Source organism: Glandiceps talaboti, chromosome 13, assembly GCF_964340395.1.
Source record: "Glandiceps talaboti chromosome 13, keGlaTala1.1, whole genome shotgun sequence".
NCBI lineage: Eukaryota > Metazoa > Hemichordata > Enteropneusta > Spengelidae > Glandiceps > Glandiceps talaboti.
Genome location: NC_135561.1, coordinates 14,228,948 through 14,252,483, shown reverse-complemented (window position 1 = coordinate 14,252,483; position 23,536 = coordinate 14,228,948). Strand labels below are relative to the sequence as shown.

Sequence of the window (23,536 nt, the reverse complement as noted above, 5' to 3'; positions counted from 1 at the left end):
TTGCATGGACTGACTACTCAAGTTGGTGATTACTCTTCGTTGAAAAGTATATATGTTAATTCTTGATGTGTGTAATATTGTGAGAGAGAGAGAGAGAGAGAGAGACAGACAGACAGACAGACAGACAGACAGATAGACATACATAACAGACAGACAGACATGTATGTATGTATGTATACATGTATGTATGTATCACGGCGTTGTCAAACAAATCATAACATATCATAACATGTATACTATAACAGGATATACACGTATTCCACAACTAGAAAACTGATAAAAGATAAAGGTGCATGTGAGGTAACACCTTTGTCTAAATATTACTTGATTTGACATGTGTCACAAAATGGCTAGTCTCGCTGCCAGACTCGTGACTGTAGACATAGGACGTCCACACTACCTCTCAAATAAGCTACCATAAATAAAAACTAAGGTTACCAATATAACAAGGCAAAATTCTTGCCATAGTGAATCTGAAAAACCCTTTAGAAACCCATTAGACGCCCACCCGCCAAATGATCGCCCATGGGCAACTTTACGGATGGGCTTGTTTGTATAAATATATATATATATATATATATATATATATATATATATATATATATATATATATATATATATATATATATATATATATATATATATATATATATATATATTGATGTATTTACCCTATCATTTATCAAGATATAAAAAATGACTGGGATTTATTTATCAATGAGGATTGAGAAATACTTTATAAAAGCCATTGATTTCACAAAGATGCTAAAAACATTCTATTTTGGTATACAATTAGTGTATATTTCTAATGCTGTGCCAACATAAAAATGGGTAGTGTGCTGTATATTGTACAACTGTACTGTACTACATTGTATTTCACAAAATTAAATGCTCAGAAACAATGACAGTGGCGATCATATTGTCATCGTTCATTTCGTCCGACTTTGGTCTAGGGTACGCGTACGGTTCCCCGTAAAATTCAAATTTGGCGACTCAAATGCAAGTCTTGTATCCTGTAACCACAACAGACACGTGACATTCACCCATGTACATCTGTAGGTGACAGGCTTACAAGGCAGCTTTATCATGGTCTGTCTAGAATCGACTCAGTGTGTCTAGGTCAGCATTAGAACAGCGGTGAGAAAATAGGTTAGGAGGCGGTTCACGGTCCGAATTACCCAATGCCCTCTAGGTTAACGTTGTGAATGAAGGCAAGTTGTGATACCTTGACAGGTGTATACATTAGCCTTTCACCCTAACCTGACAGACAAGCTACTTAATTTTTAACGTGACAGATTGCAACGATAAATCTAATAACACATTATTCATGGCATGAAAATATTTAATGTAAATTCTTTTCCCCATGGTACACTATGGCTCTCGTCCCTCAGTAGCGATCTCCGCCAAGGCAATACAGTACTATACTTCAAGTACATAACAAAAATAAGATTTATACATTTTCTGATTAGTCGGTATACTTTCACTATGGTTAACCTATTCTATTTATGGTTCTCATTACTTTTTCATGGCAAGTATGGGTCGGTCAGTCGATTTTTTTTTAAAAAGTGACAAAATACAAAATCATTTTCATGTTTCTCTGTTATCTTATTTTTATTGGATTCCTGGTAACAAGCCCTTTCCAAGTTTCTCTACACAATTGTCATGTTCTTAGCTTAGCCCCTACCTGCAAAAAACTTCCGTCATGACAGAAATGCTCTGTTTGTGAACAGGTGTCCAGACACTTCCTTGTTCTTGACAGAGAGGGCGCTGTTCCACAAAATATTAAGGGCGGGCGAAAATAAAAGTATATATATTATATATATATATATTGTTTTGATGTCGGAGCTGAAAATTTGTGTCACCCTTTAACAAAGTGATGGCGTTCAGTGAAAAAATACTTGGTTACTTGGGCAATTCGCGTCGGGCGTCTCAGTGTGGGGGTGAGGATATGAGGATAGGGAATGATTTTATACATATAAGGAAGTAATCGGATCTTTTATAAGCCACTTAATATCAGGTTGAGTTTAGTCAAGTGCAGTTGATGGTTAAGACTATGATGGGGTGGACGGCCATATAAATAAACTAAGGGTTTTGTGTTTATTTTGAATTTTGAATTTATAAAACAATTTTACCATGGCTTCTTACTAGAAAATGAATGTGAAACAACATTGAGCGAGTCCTTAAAGCTTGTTTGTGACTCAATACATTGCAAAAGATTAATCAATGGGACAGTGTATAAAATGTTTGTTATAGTGTCACAGATGACATATTCATATTTTTAGTAAATATAAATCAATATTTTAACTACATCGCACGTCCCACTTAGACTGAAAGGTCACCAGACTCTCTCAAGGATATCGGATCCAGACAACACAACATTCCAAGCGTACTCGAGCACATGAGACGACCGCAGTCTGCGTTTTAGTTTTGCCATCCTACAAACAAGATTGGATTGATACATGTATGAACATAAAAACTTGGATTTGTTGTACCGTCAGACCGGGCGTCCGATACAATCGTGAGTATCTGTAGCAAGTGCCGAAGTAGGTTACAACGTGGATTACCTCAATTGGGCCATGGTTACAAGCCAAGATTGGCTGATTCAAGTGAGTTCACTCGAGATAATCTTAATTCCATTCACAACTTGTAGTTATTGAAGTATTGTTTACCATAATCTTGATTTTACAAGGAACTGAACCTGTGCTGAACGCTAATCACAAGTACGGCCTTTTAGCACAGTGTCTTCGGGCGCACGATCGCGAGTTAAGAACACCGGGACGACTGCATCCATCACAAGTACTAGTTTTAATACTCTGTACAGTACCCATTTATCAGCCAATGTTCAACAAATCTTTCCCCGTTCTTACATTATACTCTTTAACCACGTCAAATATTGGTTATCCTAGTAGATTTAAATGAGACTAGTAACTTTTACTCGGGTCTTTTGAATCGTTCATTCACATTCACTCAGTGCATGCATCTGTACAACGTTTGCTGCTCATGCTAGCTAGCTGTGTTGGGGTCAGTTGATCATTGTCGCTATAAACCACGGCTTCTTTTACTGCAGCGTCAAAAAATCACCGTGTGAAAGTCCATCATTTCTGTTGTACTCCCCAATTATAGTTTTTAGGACTTCTTTTTGGGAAAGTTGTATGTGTGAGTGCCCTGTAGTTTTTCTGCGTTGCCGCGAACTTTGCGGCAGTTGCAATAACGGATCAGTTTTTACGACCGGGGGTGGGTCGGTGACTTCTTGTTCGTGTTGTACTTAAAAATAGTGACCCCCCTGTGATTCATCCATAAAACAATCCAACCCCAACCCCCACCTCTGACAAATGAAAAACACTAACCCCCCCCCCCCCACCGACATCTGTTGACAAGAAATATTCATCTTGTGCTTGCAAAAGACACTCTACATTCTCAAAGCACAATACAGCACATTGCATAGCTAATTTTACTTCTTACATTGACAGTAAAGCTCTTTAGACAGGAACCCTTCAGTATGTTTGTGTGAATGATTTCAAAAGACTGGCCAGTCGAACGTATGTTTGTGATGTGATTGAGAAGTACACAATTCAAGACTTAACTCAGGATATAATTATTCTACGATTCTGATGTCATTTGTTCGTTGAAGTGCATGTTGTCGAAATGAGAATATCTGATTCTGATTTTGCGATTTTAACAATCTCAGTTTTCAAGGGTACCATGACTTTAATCTTTCTAACACTAAATATAAAACAGTAATAATTACTTCTTATCTTCATGCTATTTTATGATAACTTGATCGAAATGTTTACTTTTAAGTTATTGACAACTTTTGACAATATATATTTCGAATTCGTTCGACTTCAATACTATCGTTTCCATTTTAACTGTTTAGATTTTAATGTCAGTCAGTTAAGAGACTGTCTTCGGGAGCAGGTGATAGTGTCACAGATGACATATTCATAATTTTAGTATATTCAATATTTTAACTACATCGCACGTTCCACTTAGACTTAAAGGTCACCAGACTCTCTCAAGGACATCGGATCCAGACAACACAACATTCCAAGCGTACTCGAGTACATGGGACGACAGCCTGCATCTAATAAACAACTAGGATTCATAGTGATCATTTATCAATGTTTTGAGAATAGCCTTTAGGTCATGGTAACACGTCTTGAAGACTTTTATTTAGACTTTAAGGACAATAAAGATAGACACTTGGAACTAGCAGACTGGCACTTCACCTTCGGGGGAAGTCAATGAACGAGACATTATGCTAAGTGCTTGCTATGGTTCTAGTGTAGGCTTTCGGCTTGAACATCAACTGTGTGCAGTCTGGACTAGCTAATTCCCTAAAGTTCGAGTAGTGATCCCGGTACAGAAGTTGAGTCGTTACATAAGATGTAAGATGTGAGAGTGATTCGAGTGTAGTTACTTGGTCTGTCAGCTGAGTGCGAAGATCAAAAAGTAACAATTGTACGTACAATAACAAACATTTTACACATTTCTTAGCTTTTTGCAATCTACTCAGACTACGGTCAATGTTGTTTCACATTCATTTTCCAAGTAGGAAGCCATGATAAATTTGTTTTATAAATTCAAAATTCAAAATAAATACAACTGATGCTATACTTTCAGTGACACTGTGTAAATTGGCGATTATTAAAGTGTTTCCATGTGTACTATTACCATTTTCTAGGGAACATTTCGTTGATTTAATTTGTAAAGTCATGTGTTCTATCGTTTTCCCCTAGGACTAAAGAGAAGCTGAGCGTTCTCTCAAGAAAAAATCAGTGGTAAACAACGGACAAATTAAGAAAGTTTCGAAAATGGCGGGAAAGAAGCCGATTTTATGCTTTGGGGATGTTCGTTGTTTTGTCACGTTGTTCTGTTTAACTATTTTCCTATATTCACTGGTGACAGATTACTCGTCCTCTGTATTAACTACCATTGAAAGGCGTTATAACTTAAACAGCGCACAACTAAGTTCGCTTGTCAGTATCTCACAGGCAGGTGTCCTCCTAACTATTATGCCTGTTTCTTATCTTGGCGGTCGTCCAAGCAGCAGTCGTCCTCGCTGGGTTGGCTGTGGACTTATAACTGTTGCCTTCGGTACTTTCATCAGAGCGCTGCCGCATTTCATTCTTGGACAATACGCTTACAGTGTTAGTAATGAGGTAACGAATGGTACTAAAGAAACGAACGTGTGCCCTCAGAATTTCACACTAGACGTTGCATGTAACAATGACGAAAGCCAGGCTTCAAAAGACAGCCAGGTAACATATGTGCTACTAGCTACAGGTGTATTCATAACTGGTGCAGGTTACAGCGCCCTCTACTCCCTTGGGTCATCCTTCGTGGATGACCATTCTAAACACGAGTCGTCATCATTATATCTCGGTAAGTACAAGACTTTGTCTAAATCATGACCACTCATGTCTGTCGTTTTGGGGGAAATTCATTAATCTTATGGTATAGACAGAAGCACTTGTCGAAATTCGATATTTTTATGTGAAGGGAAAGACCTTGTCAGGCATATTTCTGAATTTAATATACAATGACTAGTATTGATCACTGCTAGCAACATGATGTGATTGTGAGTGGTAAATGGCAGGTTAGAACTTACTCAGATTTGAAATATTATAGAGAAGCAGTACTGCACTTGAATGTTTTCAGCCATTTTGATGATTTCCGGCAAGGGTTTATGGGAAATCTGTTGTGATGGCACCATGAATACCGTACTTTTTCTGTCTTGACACATTTATTTGTGTATTCGGAGTCTCACGTAAAAGCGGGGCTGTGCTGTGCCATGACAGATATAAATAGAAGAACTTTAAGAGCATGATTTGCAAGGTGGTTGGATATATAGGCAGACACTTTTCTTAATTATATTTTTACCAAATTTCTCCCTTATGTAGGCATAATGAGCACGATGTGGGGAGTTGGCGATATCGCTGCAAATTTCCTGGGAGCTGCATGCCTGCTTCTCTACGTTGATTTCAACACTGTGGATGTATCGTCCGTTGAGATAAACTCTTCTGATAAACAGTGGATTGGAGCTTGGTGGTTGGGAAAGCTTTGCAGTGCATCAGCCGGAGTTTTAGTGGCATCTTGTTTCTTCTTCATCCCGAAGAGATTGTCAACGTACGAACCCGACAGATCTGATGCGTGTGGCGACGAGGAGGAAAATGGAAAGCCGTCAAGTCAAAGAGACAGTATGAATGTTGGTAACAGGCTACTGTTCAAGGTCAAAGGTAAAGACATCATTCGGCTTTAACCACTGATGACGTCAAAACTCATACATTTGATTGAGGTCGTGGCCATAGATGGATGAGAAATGGGCGAAATAATTTACTTTGTGTTTCTAAATGAATGATAACGTGAAACAACAAAAACCAATCCCCATGATTGTATCTCAATAAATGATAAAAAAAATATAATTATTGACAAGTTTGTTAATACAAGAAAAGATCTCTAAATAAAAATATGTAAACACGAGTAATCATATGCCACATCTTGTCTCCACTGTGTCTGTCACTTTCCATAAATATTGAAACGTTATCATATACAGCTATTACACTAGTTGTCTAGAAATTATGTTAATCAGAGCGTCGTTTTATCAGAAGCAGACAATTACAACTGACTTTTAAGTCTTCTCCTTATCACACTATCATTCAAGCAGACATATTCTGATACAAAGTAACATTGGGTGTCTCTAATCTCAGTTCACGGCATGTTCTTATCAGTTTGTTTATGTCTGTGAGAGTTAGTCATATTGCCATACACAATATATCTAATGTTCACAGACATAAACAAATGGATAAAGCATAGCAATCACCTACATATGAGGCACCCACAGTTGTTTCTGTATCAATGTTTATCAGTATGATATTGTGACGATGAGAAGAGTTTTCGTCACATTAATATTCAAAGCCAGTTTTAATTGTCTGCCACTGATAAAACTACCCGACACACACACACACACACACACACACACACACACACACACACACACACACACACACACACACACACCTGAAAAAATACAATAATAATTTCTAAAAATCTACCTAACCCACCTATTCTAGCTAAAATTGAGTGTAATCGGAACCACATAAATTTTTTCACTAGGCCTTACGGAATTTAGAAGCCAAAAAACCCAATCATTTTAACCAATAAGGTTAAGTTATTTTTCAGAAATCCTAAAGCTGTTCTGGAGATTCTTTATCAACCCATACTACATGGTATTAATGGTAGGTTATGGATTAGAACTAGGTTCTGTTGGTGGTCTGAATCCATTCATTCCTAAATACATGGAAGTACAATTTGGACTGACGCCTTCCACAGCAAACGTTTATACAGGTAGGATACACCTATATATTGTTCATGAGAATACAGTCGACATGTGCGTCAAAATCCTTGGCGATTATTTTCCTGATACACACGTACGCACGCACACACACACACACACCCACACACACACAAACAAACACACGTGAATTCCAAATTTTCATTCAAGGGTGTACACCCCAGGCGATTCATGCTGGCGAAACGTAAGCGGATTCGCTTCCAAGAATTTGTTTGGCTCTGTGAGTAAGAACATTAATTAGGTAATCACCATTAGTGAAGCACAACGGGCATTTACAAGTGAAGATTACTCATCACAGTCTCTTGTGCCACAAAAATTAAATCATATTTCTTAAATTTCATTATTTTCAATGCTTTTAATCAACTCTGCGACCTTTTGTCATTTATTTATTCATTTTCTTAGGATTATTCAATAACATAGCAAATGGCCTGGCAGCCTTATCTGGGGGAATTATCTTGAAAAAATACAAACTAGGGCCAGTTGCAATTGCCAAATTTATGATGATTTGCCTTGCACTTGGAACTGTGACTCCCGCTATGCTGTACCCGTTTCATTGTATTGATTTCGACATAAGTGGCGTTGGGTAAGTGTTTACACACACCATATACTTCAGGCTTAGTTTCGTGCTTTTATTGTACTTTTATTGATTTATACCATGTACTGTTATCAACTAAAAGGAAACATTGCAGTCAGACTTATTTCTGTCTTTAATACATTTGTATTGATAAGTGCTATTAACATAAATTGGGGTCATACTCGACTAAAATTATGGGTTTGCTATAAATGAAAGAAACTCGCCATAAAGTAATTTCGAATTTGTTATATTTATATAAGGAAAAATTTAACATTATGCTATATTCTGACTCCCATTACTCAAATAATCAACCTTTTTCTATACTTTATAGTACGAACTGTAAATTGTCTTCTTTCTATATGGCTAATAAACTCTATATAAAGTTGATAATTTTGGGGATAAAATTTAGTCAGGTTTGTAAAGAAGTTGTACTGCTCTTAACATGTGTTCAGCCATTTTTGTTATTTCCTGCATGGATTAAAGGGAAAATCTCTGGTGATGACATCACAATTCCTCAAATATATTTGCACTCTTTGCGTTTGTCAAAACAAAGCTTAGGATATGTTTGTATTTAATCCAGCGTTTTGGGATTTTGTATCCATTGCATATATTGCTAAGGGCCTAGATACTAGGCTTGGTTCATTCAGACTACGATCTGCATGCTTCAACTCATGCACGCCTAGACTTTTTAATTCAATATTTTACCCTGATGAGGCGGATCGTCCATCAAATGCAAATTCTAAATAGGTTTTAGATCTACCCACTGTGTCAGGTGACGTCAGCAGTACAGCGTCACCATGTAATTAGAATAAAAAGGGTAGAGCAGGGCCGCATAAACAGCGCCATCAGTAGATAGGATCAGTCTGTCACAAAGGGGTAGATTTCCTGATGGACTTTGAAGTATCTAGGTGCGGTCTTCGACGTTGCTATGTGTTTAAGCTTTATCTAATGTCAGGCTTGATACAAAATAGTTAGCAATGTCCAGGCGTGGGTAGACGCATCTAGGTCAGAGCCGAAACCAGCCAAGTCTAGCGTCCAGGCTGTATAGTTAAATACATCAGCTTTAGGTTTTTAATAAGATGTATCGATCAGAATGGACAGTTATATATGTATCAAATGTGTTTTATCATTTGTTTCACATTTCACTATGTGTTTAACTGTTTTATTGACAGTAAGGACAGCATCAGCAAAAACCAACCCTGCAATCTGAACTGTTCTTGCTCTGTTGATCTCTTTGACCCTGTCTGTGGTTCAGATGGCAATTCCTATGCATCACCATGTCACGTAGGATGCACTCAGCTACTGTCAAACAATGTAAGTGAAAAAATATTTATGTAACGTTCATCCTGACCCCGGCCCTGACCACCATATATATACTGTGTCATGGTGATATATACTTAACTTACAATCTGGTTACCCAGACTCCACTGCAGGCTTTGATGTCCGCCTTCTTTGGGCCGGGGCGGTGGGAGTCAGAACCCGCGCAGTGGAGACTGGGTAACGGACCGCATCGACAATGATGATGGTCGATAGAGCTTGCTTTGAGCTGTTAGGCTAGTTCGATACGAGTTACGATTACATACACTCTCTGTTATCTGTTGTATAGCCAATGCTAAATTAAGTGTAGAGAGTGATATTTTCACTCCGATATATTTGGGGTGTTTTGTTACATAACGAACAGAAACATTTCTGTCAATTTAAGTGTACATATTTTTATATTGCCTAGACCTACACAGACTGCAACTGTATTCCGGGGAAAGTGGCCACCATCGGGATGTGCAACGAAGGAAATTCATGTTCTTACTTTTATCCGTTTTTAGTCACTTTAGCATTGTACACCTTTGTCAATGGCCTTACTGAAACTCCTTGCGTCGTTTTGACTATGAGGTGAGAAATGTCTTTCTGCATTCTATCTAGCTTTTTCGGACGTTTTATCGATCATACAATGTCATGTTTGTGATTACTTCGATTCTCGAAAATTGGAATTCGTTTGAGCTCGTATGATTAAAGTTTAAGTGGGAGATACGTTGTACAATGGTGTTATTCATGGATATTTTAATTTGAAAACTCTCAACAACTTTTTGTTCATCTTTATTCGTCATTTAAGATAGCTTCAATTAAATATTATTGCCCAATATTTTTTCTTTCTTCCGTCAATGACAATATGATTGGCCCAATGGACCTTGTCAGTGCAAGTCGTAAAAAGAGTAGTGACAGACACTTTATTTAGATCACGTGTATTTTCAGGGAAAGTTTCTGAGGCAAGGTTTATGAAAAGTGTGAAAAATAATCGACTTTCAAATACTTATTCAGAACAGCAGAACTAAGACAGTATACATTATTTGCCAAATACCGTTCCATATTTCGCTGCGAGAGGTCCGATTTTTCCGGTAATAGCTGTGAGCCGGAGGTATATCGTATATCGTGCGGTCGGCATCGAGTCACTGGACTTTCGCAGTTGTGTGTGAAAATGTTGACGATTTCCTTTGTGACATGAAACGTAAAGTTCAAAAAACCTGTTACAGTGTATAGAACGATGATATTTTGTACGGTTGACAATACATTTGGCATTGGAAATGCTGGTTATAGCTGGATTTCTAGTTGTCTGCTAGGTTTGTTTACAGGGGGGACGTGCAGTGATCATATATACAACAAGCGAAAATACGGCTGTTGGTGAAAAACACGCCTCCATATATCTGCACGGCTCTCGACCAATCAGAAATCGAAATTGGTGACAGGTGACGTATAATTACATAGACGCGTGTTGTCATGACCACTGTATAAAAACCAACATTGTGTATTGTATAATTTTCATTTAATAAGTTCTCGTGAAAAATCAAATCGAAATTTTCTTCCAATTCTTTAGGTCAGGACCACCCGAAGAGAAGGCTTTTGCTCTTGGTTTAAGAATCGTAATAAATCGTTGTTTAGGTAGGTTATTTTTTTTTATTTTTTTTATATAATTGTAGACTTTATTGATCTTGTCTAAAGATAAATATGAAACATCCGGGCACTGAAAGTATGGTAGAAACAACCCATCTCCACAAAGGCTATGGCCTAGGGGAGTGAATATCATTTACCTTTTAAAAATGTCACATGGAGTTTAATTGCACGAGTTAGTGTTTTGTACGACGTTGAAAGGGACGCAATTTTAAACTTTTAAAATGCTTCGATATTAACTTAATTAATCTAAGTTTTTTGTAGATATTTCATCCGGGTCCGAACAATAGTTGCATTATAAACTCAGCCTGTTCCAGTTGAGAACCTGTGTGTGTGTGTGTGTGTGTGTGTGTGTGTGTGTGTGTGTGTGTGTGTTTAAAGCAGGTCCTATACTTTTTACTGTAAATTGGGTAATTTTTATTGCTTGTTAAACGTTAATAGTGTATATCAGATCATACACATAAAAGCAACATTTTGACGTAGTAGAAATTATATTAATCATGTCTAAATCCTCATTATATATGTGTGTAGGCGGGAAAGGGGGCTGCTACTCGAAAACCTTATAGTGGGGACAGTCACTATTTACTAAGGAGAATTGAATGGACAGGGTAACTTTGTACGTCCTTCTGTAGTTACTTAATAATTTTCCTAATAACTTTATATGCAATTCATTTGATAGGTTTTATTCCTCTACCGTTGATCTATGGTGTAGTGATTGATATGTCGTGCAGTTTATGGAGAACCTTTTGTGAAGGTGCTGATGTTGGTGAATGTTTGGTCTATGACTCCAAATCCTTCCGCCTCAACCTCATTGTTTTAACATTTTTCATGAAGTTAGGGGCTTTCATATGTTACTTGATCACGTATATCCTGTGGAAGAGAAGAGGGGACTCAAACGAGGCTGAAAATGACAAGGGTGCCAAAGCGAGTCACGTGAATCCAACCTCTGGTCCTATTGGTTTACCGAGTCTAAATGATGCGTACAATGAATCATATACTCAGGATACGCCAATGTGATGACAAACATAAAGTTTATATATTTCATGGCCCGTAGGTCATCAAGATTTACTTAGGTTTAATAAGAAGCAATTAAATCCTAATATATAAGCTCTTAAACATCTTCAAATAGTGATACAGTGCCATTATTTTAGTAACCTGTCTTCTCTCCCAATCTGTGACACTGCTACACTCTTTAATTCACCATCTACTCACTGGATCTGTGACCTGGCCATATTCATTCGAATTCAGTATACAGCTTGTCTTTGGAACAGCTTCAACCTGGTATTAAGCTTCAAAAGAAATCTACATTAAATTGATTGGTCGCAATGGTAAAATGATTACACTTAGTCAAACTGTTTGATTATGCAAATGAAGTCATTATGTTAATGTACACATGCAACTTCTATTAAACAACCATAGTGTAGGTCACAGTCACTTTACTTGCCATGATGGAACAGTGATCTTTACGCTTTGACAAAAAAAGAAACATGGCCTAAACAAATTTGATAATTTACATATAATATTATATAAATGTCTACATACGGGTACTGTAATAACGATCCACTGGGTAGGGGCGTGGCTGAATTAACAGGTTGATGATGTTATCAGTAGAAGTTGGATAGTGTACGAGTTTAGCTTAGTGAAGCTGGATAGTGTACGAGTTTAGCTCAGTCACAAAGCCAGCGAGTAGACAAGCTATTATTCTTGGTAAGCTTTCAAATAAGATTGAAATATGGTTTGTTAATATTGATATTAACACCTGTAATTAACTTACGATGATTAATTTTCTTTTGTTATTTACATGATATTATATGTGGATCTAGGTATAATATGTGTGTACAAGCTTAGTAACCATTCAGCTAGAATTTCCTCAAGGGACCTGCGGAATATAGTTGCACCTGTCGTAACTCCGCAAATGATAGGTTTTACTGAAAGTAGTGTATAATAAGTGAAATTTAAATGTTAACACTTATTACATAGAATGACCACTCAAGTTGGTGATTACTTTCGTTGAAAAATATACTAACTCATTACGTGTTTTGTATGTAGTTGTTAATAAATAGGCAACTTTATTTTCGATTCATAAGCGCACACTTGTTGTATTTTATTCAAGTATAACCGTGATGCTGAGAGAGAGAGAGAGAGAGAGAGAGAGAAAGAGAGAGAGAGAGAGAGAGAGAGAGAGAGAGAGAGAGAGAGAGAGAGAGAGAGAGAGAGAGAGATGTACCGTATGTGCGTGAAGTATTTAGTTTAGCTGAAACGAAAAGTCAATATTATTAGGGTACATATGGCAAATTATATATCAAGACTTTGTCAAATCACAACATATCATAGCAAGTATATTATAACAGGTTGTATTTGATTTCACATCTATTGTAAGCTTTTCTTGTCTGATTGTTAGAAAAATAAAAACAAAAATCAAATATATTATACATCAGCATCCTGACTAAAAAATGGGAATTTCGCAACTCATGGATGATTCAAAATAAATAACACTCCGTGAGAACAAGCTTGACTGCTACCATTCTCGTCAGAATTAGAACAATTCAGTTTTAGTCCCCAGTCTTTGTGGACCGATTTTGCGAGTGAAAGCTACAAGGTATAATGTACACGGATAACTTCAGAGAATGTTGTCGACATTGTAAATCTCAAATTACACCATATGTAGACAACAGAAGGAATTCGTCTCTATAGTCTGTGATTAGCTTTATAATTACTTTAGTCATGGAGGTATACTTCATGCTTTAGTCAATTGAAATGACACTAATACACTTCTGAATGTAATTAGAATTTTACTTGTGTCGTCCATTCATTTATATAACGTTTACATTGTTATACCCAGTGATAAAATGTCACTGTATATGCGAATGCATGAATGAATGAATTGACATTCGACTTTTGTCTTCTATCAATAAATGAGCCATTCAATTGTGTATACGTAGACCCCAATCTTGCGTAACAGTTTAGAACAGCTACATTTTATTGTCAACACACGTCTTTTATAGTACCATGAATAATGATAAAAAGAATAAAAACTAATACCTTTAATTCCGTACATTGTTAAAATCTCTGCCACGTTCCAATGACTATCACTTCACGTTGAATTATTTGGCCAACTCCCGTTACTGTAATATGTTAAGGTTTAAAATCTTTATTTTGTTTTTCTACAACTCCACGTCTCTCTCCACTCACATTCTATTGATCTGTAATCTCCCATCTATTATAAGATTTCCAAAATTAAAGAAAAAATCTTAGTAGATATCTAGCTACTTTAATTACTACTAACATATTATTGATTAGGCGTCGGCGTGAAAAACTAGGTGGAGTCTGAGAACTGGAACCAAACCATTTTTTTTTATTTGGCCTTATGGAATACCCGACCCTGCTTGAATATATTTTTCAAATATAACCACTTACCCAGTTGTCATCACCCGAGTGTCATATTTGCAGTTACTGTATCTTTTATTTGACTCATGATATCTTTGCAGCAAAACATTCAATGACTACTCCATAATCGTATCTATGGTAGATATTTAGATGTGCAGCACATCCAACCAACACAGAAATTTTTTTGTCAATCAGCGCAGGTTGAAAATGTGGCCAACGAATGAGTAGATAGATACCCGTACCCTCGGTGCTGACTGGTTATGATGTTAAGACTTCATGTTTTCACCCTGGCCTTGTTTAACATAGCTAAGTATATAAATGGATTTTTGTGAAACTCTGGGAAAAGATTGTCAATGACACAAGGACCAACAGATTATAATGAAAATTATATTCCGGATTTGTATTTGAGTGAAGATACGAGTCAGGACACGCTCTAGAACTACTTGCAATTGCATTGGTCATGATCGAACTGTAACCCCGAGGGCGCCCTCAACGGTTGAAAGGCATACGCCCCACCATCTACCAAGCTTTTTGTATGTGTTTGCACCAGGCAAGTATTGTGATAAGATATACATGTTAAAGTCACAATACTATAAATGTGTAGACATCTGAATTTAGTTTGAATCTGATGAACATGTTTATGCAACCACCGCAGTTCAGATTGCCATTCATACAATATCTTTAAAGAAAATCAGTGTCGAAAAGGTAAAATGAGTTCTGACACATTGTCTATGAGGAATATGGGATTTACCTGCATGGTAAATAGCATGGATGTTCCTATCCGAAGAAATGGCAAGAATGTATATGTATTGTATATTGAGATTATTTCAATGGTCCACATCAGATAACAATTACATATTTCTTTGGGTATATTTGTATCATATGCATGTTCTTTGACAGTGTGTAGCTTATTTTTGTTATCTGGTGAACTAAATTTCATTCATTTATTCATTCATTCCTTCATTCCTTCATCCATCCATCCATCCATACATACATACATACATATACATACATACATACATACATACATGTAATATAGCTATCACAAGTTTATTTTTAAAACCAAAATACATGATTTATACAGCTCTATTGCACAAACATTTCAACATAGAATTATACAACTCATTTTGTAATTACATAAAAAAAAATATTACAAAACAAAACTAAACATGGGGGGAGGAGGGGATTTCACTGCTGGTGATAGTGACATTTTAAGATTTAAAACCACCTTGTCTAAAACATTATATATAGACAAACATGCATCAAATATCAATATCACAATTAAGTTTTTGAGGTTTAGTACAAAATACTAATATATTTCTCCCTGGACAAGTTTCACATTACAGTAAAAAATACAATATCAGCAAATGATTACTTCATGGGTAAATTATCACATCACAGATAAAATATATTTGTTCCTTTATTAATCAAAATTTTGACAAAATGTATAAGCTTAGAATTATAATTTTTAAAAAATGTATATTTCCACATTGAAATTATGTTAATAAATATTGCAAACATGCATATAAAACTAAATGTGTCTATTACACACCACGTTTTGGTGTTGATGATGAAATTTGTGAGTTTGTTGACATTATTTACTATGCTACAACAATTTCAGCTTCCTTCAAAGTTTTGATATTTGCCCACTCGTGCAGTCTCCTTCATCACATCACTTTCTGATAGGATCAGAGTAAATAGCGTCCTCTATCATAGAGTGAACAAGACTGACAGTTTGCAATCCAAAATTTCCCACCTTATCAAATACCGTTGTCTATATTGCTTAAATTTCTAATTCTCACAATTCTGAGGATTAGTAAGTATAGTTTCTATTTGCATGGTTGTATCAAACAAAGCTAGTAAACAGTAACCTGCCATGCGCTGTACAACACATACGATATGTTGTGATAAATATAAAGACAAAATACAAAAAAACACACAAAAGTGTCTGAGTTAGTTGTTACAAAATATGATATAAATATGTTTTCACGTAGCAATTTTTGATTTTTGACACGAATATAAATGACAGGTACATCACAGGCAGTGCTCTGTGACATCACAAATATAGTGCAAATATCAGATATAACTTACACAAATAACAAGATCTAGAAAGACATACATTGCAAATCTGACAATTAGTTGTTATCTACACCTTCGTTGACATTATACACATGAATATAAACCTGTTACCAGTTCCAAGATGTATTGTGTGTCTCCCCATACAATGCCATGCATTCTGTGTGCACTGGAGGGGCTTTGCATGTAGTACTCAGGGGGATGGTTGTCACCTGACCCTCAGACAACTAAAAGTCTGAGCCTGACCGTACCCTAGGTTCACTCGTAAAATTGTTCTCTATCATTGATGGCATTTAGTCTTTTTTTTAAAAAACACTCTTAATTAAAGAGGTCAACATGTCTTTCCATCGTTTCAGAATGAAAATGTTATTTCAAACATAACAAAGACAAAACAAGTCTAAACGTAACAACATAAGCAATGATGTCTCACGGAATGCATCTTGGAACCAGAAGATGGACTATAGTACAGTGCAAGAGGAACCCCAAAAAATAACAGTAGCGCAATCTGTCACAAAAAAAATAGGTGTAGGGCACTTCCTGTTCGAAAAAAAGCACTGCAGTCTTTTCTTCTTTTCTTTCTTTTCTCTTTCTTCACAACTAAAAAACTGCTAAAGCATAAAAGTACAAAATGTACATGCATCAATTTTGGCTAAATGTTACTGAAGTTCAGAAATTGAGTTGACAGGTGTCACATTGGGAATCTGTGAATGTCTGTAAATGAGCTACAGATGTTGTAAATGTTTGTACATGAATACAAATGGATCCGATAATATTTGGGGTCAAAGTTCATTACAACAAACTTTCCACATCAGAGTATTGCACAGACCTTGGAATTTTTCTGACTTTTGGTGAGGTCCATTCTGAGTTTCGATTCCACTTGTCTTTGTAATTCCAGCTCTTCCTCAAGTTCTTTTTCTCTATTCTTCAAGACGTCAAGTTCTTTGTTGTAAGTCTGAAGAGAACAAAATGTAATATTAATTATTACACATGTACTAGTGATTACTTGTGCACTGACACGGATCCTGCTACTTGCAACCTCTCTGAAAGAGACAGAGCAATACAAATTTGTTATATCTTGTTCAGAAGAGCTCATCATGCGGACATAAATAATGTTCAGAACTTCACGCTTTTTGAAACCTTCCCAAACCAACGTTGAGGTAAACTATGGAGCTCCTATTATTGTTTACATTTTAATAACTATGATACTTAAGCCGAGGCTATAGCAGAATTCTTCTATCATATACCAGATATGCTAATACTTGTGAGTCTGTGTTAGAGAGGTCGCATGGTGCAGGTTGGTTAAAATGACATTTCTGGACTTCATAAGCATGAGAAAGGCTAATTAGACAGAACTGTCCTAACTTTTGCTCCCCTTTAAAAGTCCATTTTGGATTAGGCTTAAAAGCTAGAGTTAAAACCAGTTGTGTGGCAGAGCTATGGCAAAAGTTAATCCACAACAAAAGAATGATCACATGTAATCTTAATTAAGATAACACTAATCTGATGAGCAGGGAATGAACCATGGCCCTTTAACAAGTAAACAGACCACATCTGTATACTTACCATCCTGCACCATTCCTTGATTTCATGTGCTTTCAATGGTCCCTGTATACCTCCATCTCTTCTCAAATAAACTTCTCCTTTAGAGTTTTCATACAGTGTTTCTGACAGACCTTCCTTGACAGTGATCTTGACGACTTTTAAGGGACCTACCAGAAGAACACAGGCTTTATATTGTGTACTTTATATTTTTGTTGTCTTAAGATATTGCTGTTAATTATTTTGTGATGTGAAATTTGATGATTTCCTATGGTAGTATAATTTTGGTTCTAGCAAACACCACTCGCAATATCAGAAAAACAAAAGATTGGACAGTCTGGCCACTATGAGTGCTGTTCAGCCACAGCTTCTTTTGGAGCAAAAGTGAAGGACATGATAGGGTGAGTAATAAGATAGCCCCTTTTTGAAAAAATCATCATTTTCCAGTGTTTTGTGGCAAAGAGTTGGTTGCATTTTCAAGCAAACCATTCTGCAAACTCATTTCAGATCCCAGAATTCTAAAGAACTCATGATCACAGAGTTGTTATAGCCACATTTTGTTGACTGCATTAGCCCTCTGGAATGCCCTGCAGTGGCATGTCATTTAAATAAAATTATTACAAGGTGGGTAACTGGAATATGGCCTTGCTTTTTAACCAATCACAGAGAAGCTTTCAAAACATTTTCACATTATGCTCTATTCAAATATTCTATCTAATAAAATTTTAAGTCTAAATTTAGAATTTGCCTTTCCAAAATTTGCTGTAGTGGTGCTCTACTTCCTGTCTGTGAGTATCTTGTGGTATATATGGGATACATGTAGGTTACTCAGTAATTTATTGAGCACTGCTGCTTTCCACAATGTCTGAACAATATGAAAAAGATCCCTTCTATAGAATACCAAGGGACAAAGCTCTTAAGAAATGGCTGTATGAGGTGATGATTGAGTGAGGGCACTATATTCTTAATTTTCTGATTGCAGTCTGGCCTATTAGAAAATGTTCTGAAAATTTGCATACGATGACCTTTCTCCCCTTCACCATACTCACCTAGTCTTTGATTTCTGACAGGAATAAAATTAACGGTGTACATCTCAGGGAAAACTTGAGGTTTGAAATTTCTAATCACGCTATCTATGTCTCTTCTGACTCTGTCTTCTTTCAACTGATCACAGTGTACACCATGTACTGTGCCTACATCAAGATAAATGAGAAAAATATGAATAACCTAAGGGGCCTTGTCACTACGAGTTGATAGACAAAGTGGCGAGGCCCCTTAAGTCTTCAGTATTTTTTCAGCTGAAAAATGCAAAATACTGGCGAATGATAAAATGAGACCTGTGAAAGCTTAATTTAGAAAAAAAAGGGAAATAATGTTGATTCCGAACATCTTGGTATTTTGACTACTGCAGAACCAATAACATACATTTGTAGACATATTGTTGTGACATGGGTATACATTTATTTTTCTGTTCTTAAACCTATAGGGTTAAAAAAAAGAATTGTTTTTGATCAGCGCGGGCATCACTTATATATCCTCGTATCAGTATTTTTTTCGTGTTTGTCCAGTGCATGGAGGTCTGGGGGAAACACAAAAATAACCCTCCCTACTTCAGTGAAGACAACTGCAGAGCTTATCATGAACAAGCAAATGACATCTGCCCCACATACACACTTGCTATAATGTACTAAATAAAAAGAAATTTTAAAGTAACTGCCATAAATAGTAGATTTAGTGACAGGTTTATTGAGAATTACAACGGAAAAAAAATTGTGTCTTTGCAAAAGTTTTGACAAAATGTCCTGACCAGAAACAATTCTTTTTTTTTTGGCCTAACTTGGATAGTGCATAAATACACACTACCATCAATCAAGAACACACATTGGAACGGTATATGCATATAATGATACAGCCCATTTCACTCAACCTTGGCTATCCTTTTTTCATCTGAACTCACTGAAACAGCATGCTTCACTAATATATTTCATCTTGGGTCATGCAAGGACAACACTTCAGACACACTGACTTATTACAAATGAAAATACAATACACATAACTAATTTTGATACAATATTGGCACTGATGGCTACAGTGACAACAATGTGATACAATGTTGCCACTGAAGTCAGACTTCATTGGCTACAGTGGCAACAATGTGTTACAGTGTGATACAATGTTGCCACTCAAGCCAGACTTCATTGACTACAGTGGTAACAATGTGTTACAATGTTGGCACTAAAGTCAGACTTCATTGGCTACAGTGGCAGCAATGTGTTACAATGTGATACAATATTGCCACTAAAAGTCATACTTCATTGGTTAAAGTGGCAACAATGTGTTACAATGTGATACAATGTTGCCACTAAAGTCAGACTTCATTGACTACAGTGGCAACAATGTGTTATAATTATATAGTGCACTTACCATCATCACCCACACCAATCATAAACGACCCACCCTCACTGTTCAGAAATGCACATATGTATTTTCCAACATGTTCCTTCAGTATTTTCTTCAAGTATTCCCCACCACCAGTTTTGAATTCTAGATGTCTGTTTTCATTTCCTAACTTTTGACCGACAGAGAAGGATTCCTCGTTAGTATTCCGACTCTTCTTGGCTCGTGTTGGTGGTCTTTTAGTTGGTGAAACTGATCTCTTTGGCACAAGTGATTGCGGAGGCAGAGTTGGCTTAGGAGTATATTCGTAAGTCTTTGGTGAAGGCTTCCTTGTAGCACTAATAGTTTCAGTTCTAGAGGGCCTGGTCTTTAATCTTGGCAGTCTGCTAGGGGGTCTTGATGTTGATGTTGATGCTATGGAATATGTTTGGCTTTGAGTTGTGTTTCTAGAAGCAGCATTGTGGAGATATGATTGTTCATCATCGAGTGTATAAGTATTATTGAGAAATGAATGTTCTTCCTCCACGACAAATGTACCTGTACTTTGTCGATCTTCCTCATCACTGTCTGAGTCTGTACTTTCAAATTGCTGTTGATTTATTCTGCTCAATTTCTTTTTCCGCCTTCTTCTCATTCGTGTAGTTGGACTTAATTCCAAATCATCTTGAAAATCTAAGTTTTGTGTTGGCATGGCAACAACAAATCGGTCTGCATTCCCAGGACGTTGGCTACTAATATTTGTATTTGACTCTTCTTCTCTACTTGAATTCATTGTTTGGTTGGAATTAACACCTTGCATCCAGCCTTGAACCTGAACTGGATGTTGCTGTATTGTATTATGACCTTGCACAGGGTCATGCCCTTGACCTATGACCTGCTGGACATTAGTATTGTCACCTGTGCCATGTCTGGCGACATGACCTAAATTTGAACTTTGATGACTTGTACTTCGGCTTTCAAGTTGAATACTGTGCCCCATTATTTCAAGTGACACATCCTGACCTTGACCTTGAATGTCACTTTGACCTTGACCTTGATCTTGATCCTGGCTTGACCCGACTGTGGTGTCATTGCTGTCATCCTTCATTTTTCTATAATAATCAACTTTCAATCTCCTTCCGTCTTGTACAAGAGCGTCTGCCAATCTCGTCCCATCCTTCAATAAACTGTCATACACATATTTCTGAACATCCCTCCGTCCAAGATTAACAAAAGCGATGTACGTCTCACTATTTTTGGAATAACGAATTTCAAGATCACCATCATTGAGAGTCACTCCCAAAAACAGAAGTAACTGTAATATTTGGTCTTTGACATCAAGCGTTTCAAGTTCACGGTTGATGTTACCAAGAAATAAGGCATGCTCCCAATTCAGTGTTGGTGCTGCTGGGTTCGCTGTTGTTGCCATTGGTTACAATGGAAAAAAAACGGATGCACTCAGTGATGGACAATGAAGATTGGTATATGATTTCTCATTGATGATGTAAACAGCCACATAGTGTTGTTTCAGCGCCAGATACAGTTCAGCCACAGAGGCTAGCTGTAGTGTGAGGCTTAAATGTCAAGATTGAATCACATGGTGATATCTGTAAGAAAGAAACAGATAAAGTTTTGAATCCTGTCTTCAGGAAATAACCATTTCATAATTAGGCCTAAAAAACAAATTGTGGTTCCGATTACAATAAATTTTAGAAAAGATGGGGTGGGTAGATTTGTTTATATTTTTTTTTTTACATATTTTTTTTTTCATACGAGTGTCTAGTTCAGGAAGTTATGTGTTCCGTTGTTTTCCATATAGTCTCTGTGTTGTTGGTTTCTTAAGTACAGCCATTACAGATTGGAAAAAAAAGTTTTACATTGTCTTTTCAAGTTGATGTCAGTTTCCACATCCACTATTTCATGCGAGACTTCACAATCTTATTTTTTTTTTTCGAATAGGTAAAAAAAAGTTTTGGGTCACGTTTGAAAAAAGTTTAGGGTCGGCAGTGAAAAACTTGGTGGGGGTCGGGTAACCGTAACCAAACAATTTTTTTAGGCTTTAGGCCCAATAGGTCCAATAGATGCATGGATACAGTGATGCACTAATGATTACATGTAAACGTTGAATTTGAAGTCATCCTTATATTCAAAATTTTGAATGGATAATAACATGCTTGTGTATTATATTAAAGTCTAAGCAAAAATCCTGAGAGATATTATATTATTATATCACTCAAAACAATGGAAATATATTGAACACTTTTAATATAAATGTAGTACTACCGTAGTAGCTAATGTTTAGGGCGCTGAATGACTATAACTCTGATAACACTCATCATAGTATGAAAAAGACGAGTTCTAGTGTTATTGTACTCAGTCATTCAGCACCTAGCCTACATGTAGACTCAAAGGACTTTCACTACTACACTATGACGCTATCTTTAGACTGACATTTTGATTGACAGCGAAAATTCAAAAACTCAAAACGTCTGTTAGGATAGCGGAATAGTGTGTTAGCGAAAGTCCTTTGAGTCTACAGGTAGGCTATTCAGTGCCATAAACAGGGTAGTAATATAGTAGTCCTGCTTGCAGACACTGTGCTTGTGTTTTGCTCAAGAAGGGATGACTTGTTACGTTGTCTGTAAGCAGAATAAGTAAATATAGATGTTGGGTATACGTACTAGTCCCTGAGCTGAGTAAGTCCAGACTCATCCGCAGGAAGGGAAAATGTCAGAATCGGCACTGTCGGGAATAGATGTAACGTTATATGAGATGGACTCATCCATCATATCCTTAATTATATATGTAGGGATGAGACCCATGTATCATGGATCATGTATGTATTAATACATCCACGCATGGATACAGTTGCTATGATACGCATTGTCAAGTAAACACTTTCGATTGAAGATTTAGAATCAGCTAAATGTTCAGCCATAATTTCATGGGTTAAAGTAAGAGTTTATGTTTTGATGTCACACTGTTTTTTTTTCACATCTGTACATTGCTATTAGGATGGCTATGAGATTGGTGACACTCGTACCGTGATCATGGTCCCCATACTTACAACGTTGTAGCATACCTTTCACTTCACGGTTGTGGGTTGACCATACGATCATACAAACGCGATGACAAAAACATTTCGTCTCTTCAATGAATAAAGTAAACTAACCTTAAACGTCGAAGAAAGAATAATTAATAGGTGTTAAAACGCCAGACGAGTCATTTTCACGTCTAGTCAGAGTAAGTGAGTATGCCGACCAAACACAGCTCAGCAACGAGATGTTTAC

The 23,536-nt window shown here is 36.6% G+C and overlaps 2 protein-coding genes across 4 annotated transcripts; one reads left to right on the top strand and one right to left on the bottom strand.

Moving 5' to 3' along the window:
* The first annotated feature begins 4,814 nt into the window (after positions 1-4,814).
* Positions 4,815-12,843, top strand: LOC144444293 (solute carrier organic anion transporter family member 3A1-like). The gene is made up of 8 exons (XM_078133706.1): positions 4,815-5,385; positions 5,904-6,239; positions 7,183-7,347; positions 7,757-7,937; positions 9,101-9,242; positions 9,655-9,815; positions 10,795-10,859; positions 11,548-12,843. The coding sequence occupies exons 1-8, from the start codon at positions 4,815-4,817 to the stop codon at positions 11,883-11,885; spliced, it is 1,959 nt and encodes a 652-aa protein (XP_077989832.1). The 3' UTR covers positions 11,886-12,843.
* Positions 12,844-15,344: 2,501 nt separating this feature from the next.
* LOC144444678 (uncharacterized) lies at positions 15,345-23,520 on the bottom strand. 3 transcript variants are annotated; one of them, XM_078134186.1, is made up of 6 exons: positions 23,419-23,502; positions 22,928-22,988; positions 20,295-21,853; positions 18,920-19,063; positions 17,895-18,058; positions 15,345-17,283 (listed from the first exon to the last, which is right to left on the bottom strand). In XM_078134186.1, the coding sequence occupies exons 3-6, from the start codon at positions 21,673-21,675 to the stop codon at positions 17,140-17,142; spliced, it is 1,833 nt and encodes a 610-aa protein (XP_077990312.1). In that variant the 5' UTR covers positions 21,676-21,853; positions 22,928-22,988; positions 23,419-23,502; the 3' UTR covers positions 15,345-17,139. The 3 variants fall into 3 exon arrangements, with proteins under 3 accessions (XP_077990312.1, XP_077990311.1, XP_077990313.1); XM_078134185.1 differs by lacking the exon at positions 22,928-22,988 and having other exon boundaries at positions 23,419-23,520; XM_078134187.1 differs by lacking the exon at positions 22,928-22,988 and having other exon boundaries at positions 17,895-18,040; positions 23,419-23,520.
* Between the last annotated feature and the right edge of the window lie 16 nt (positions 23,521-23,536).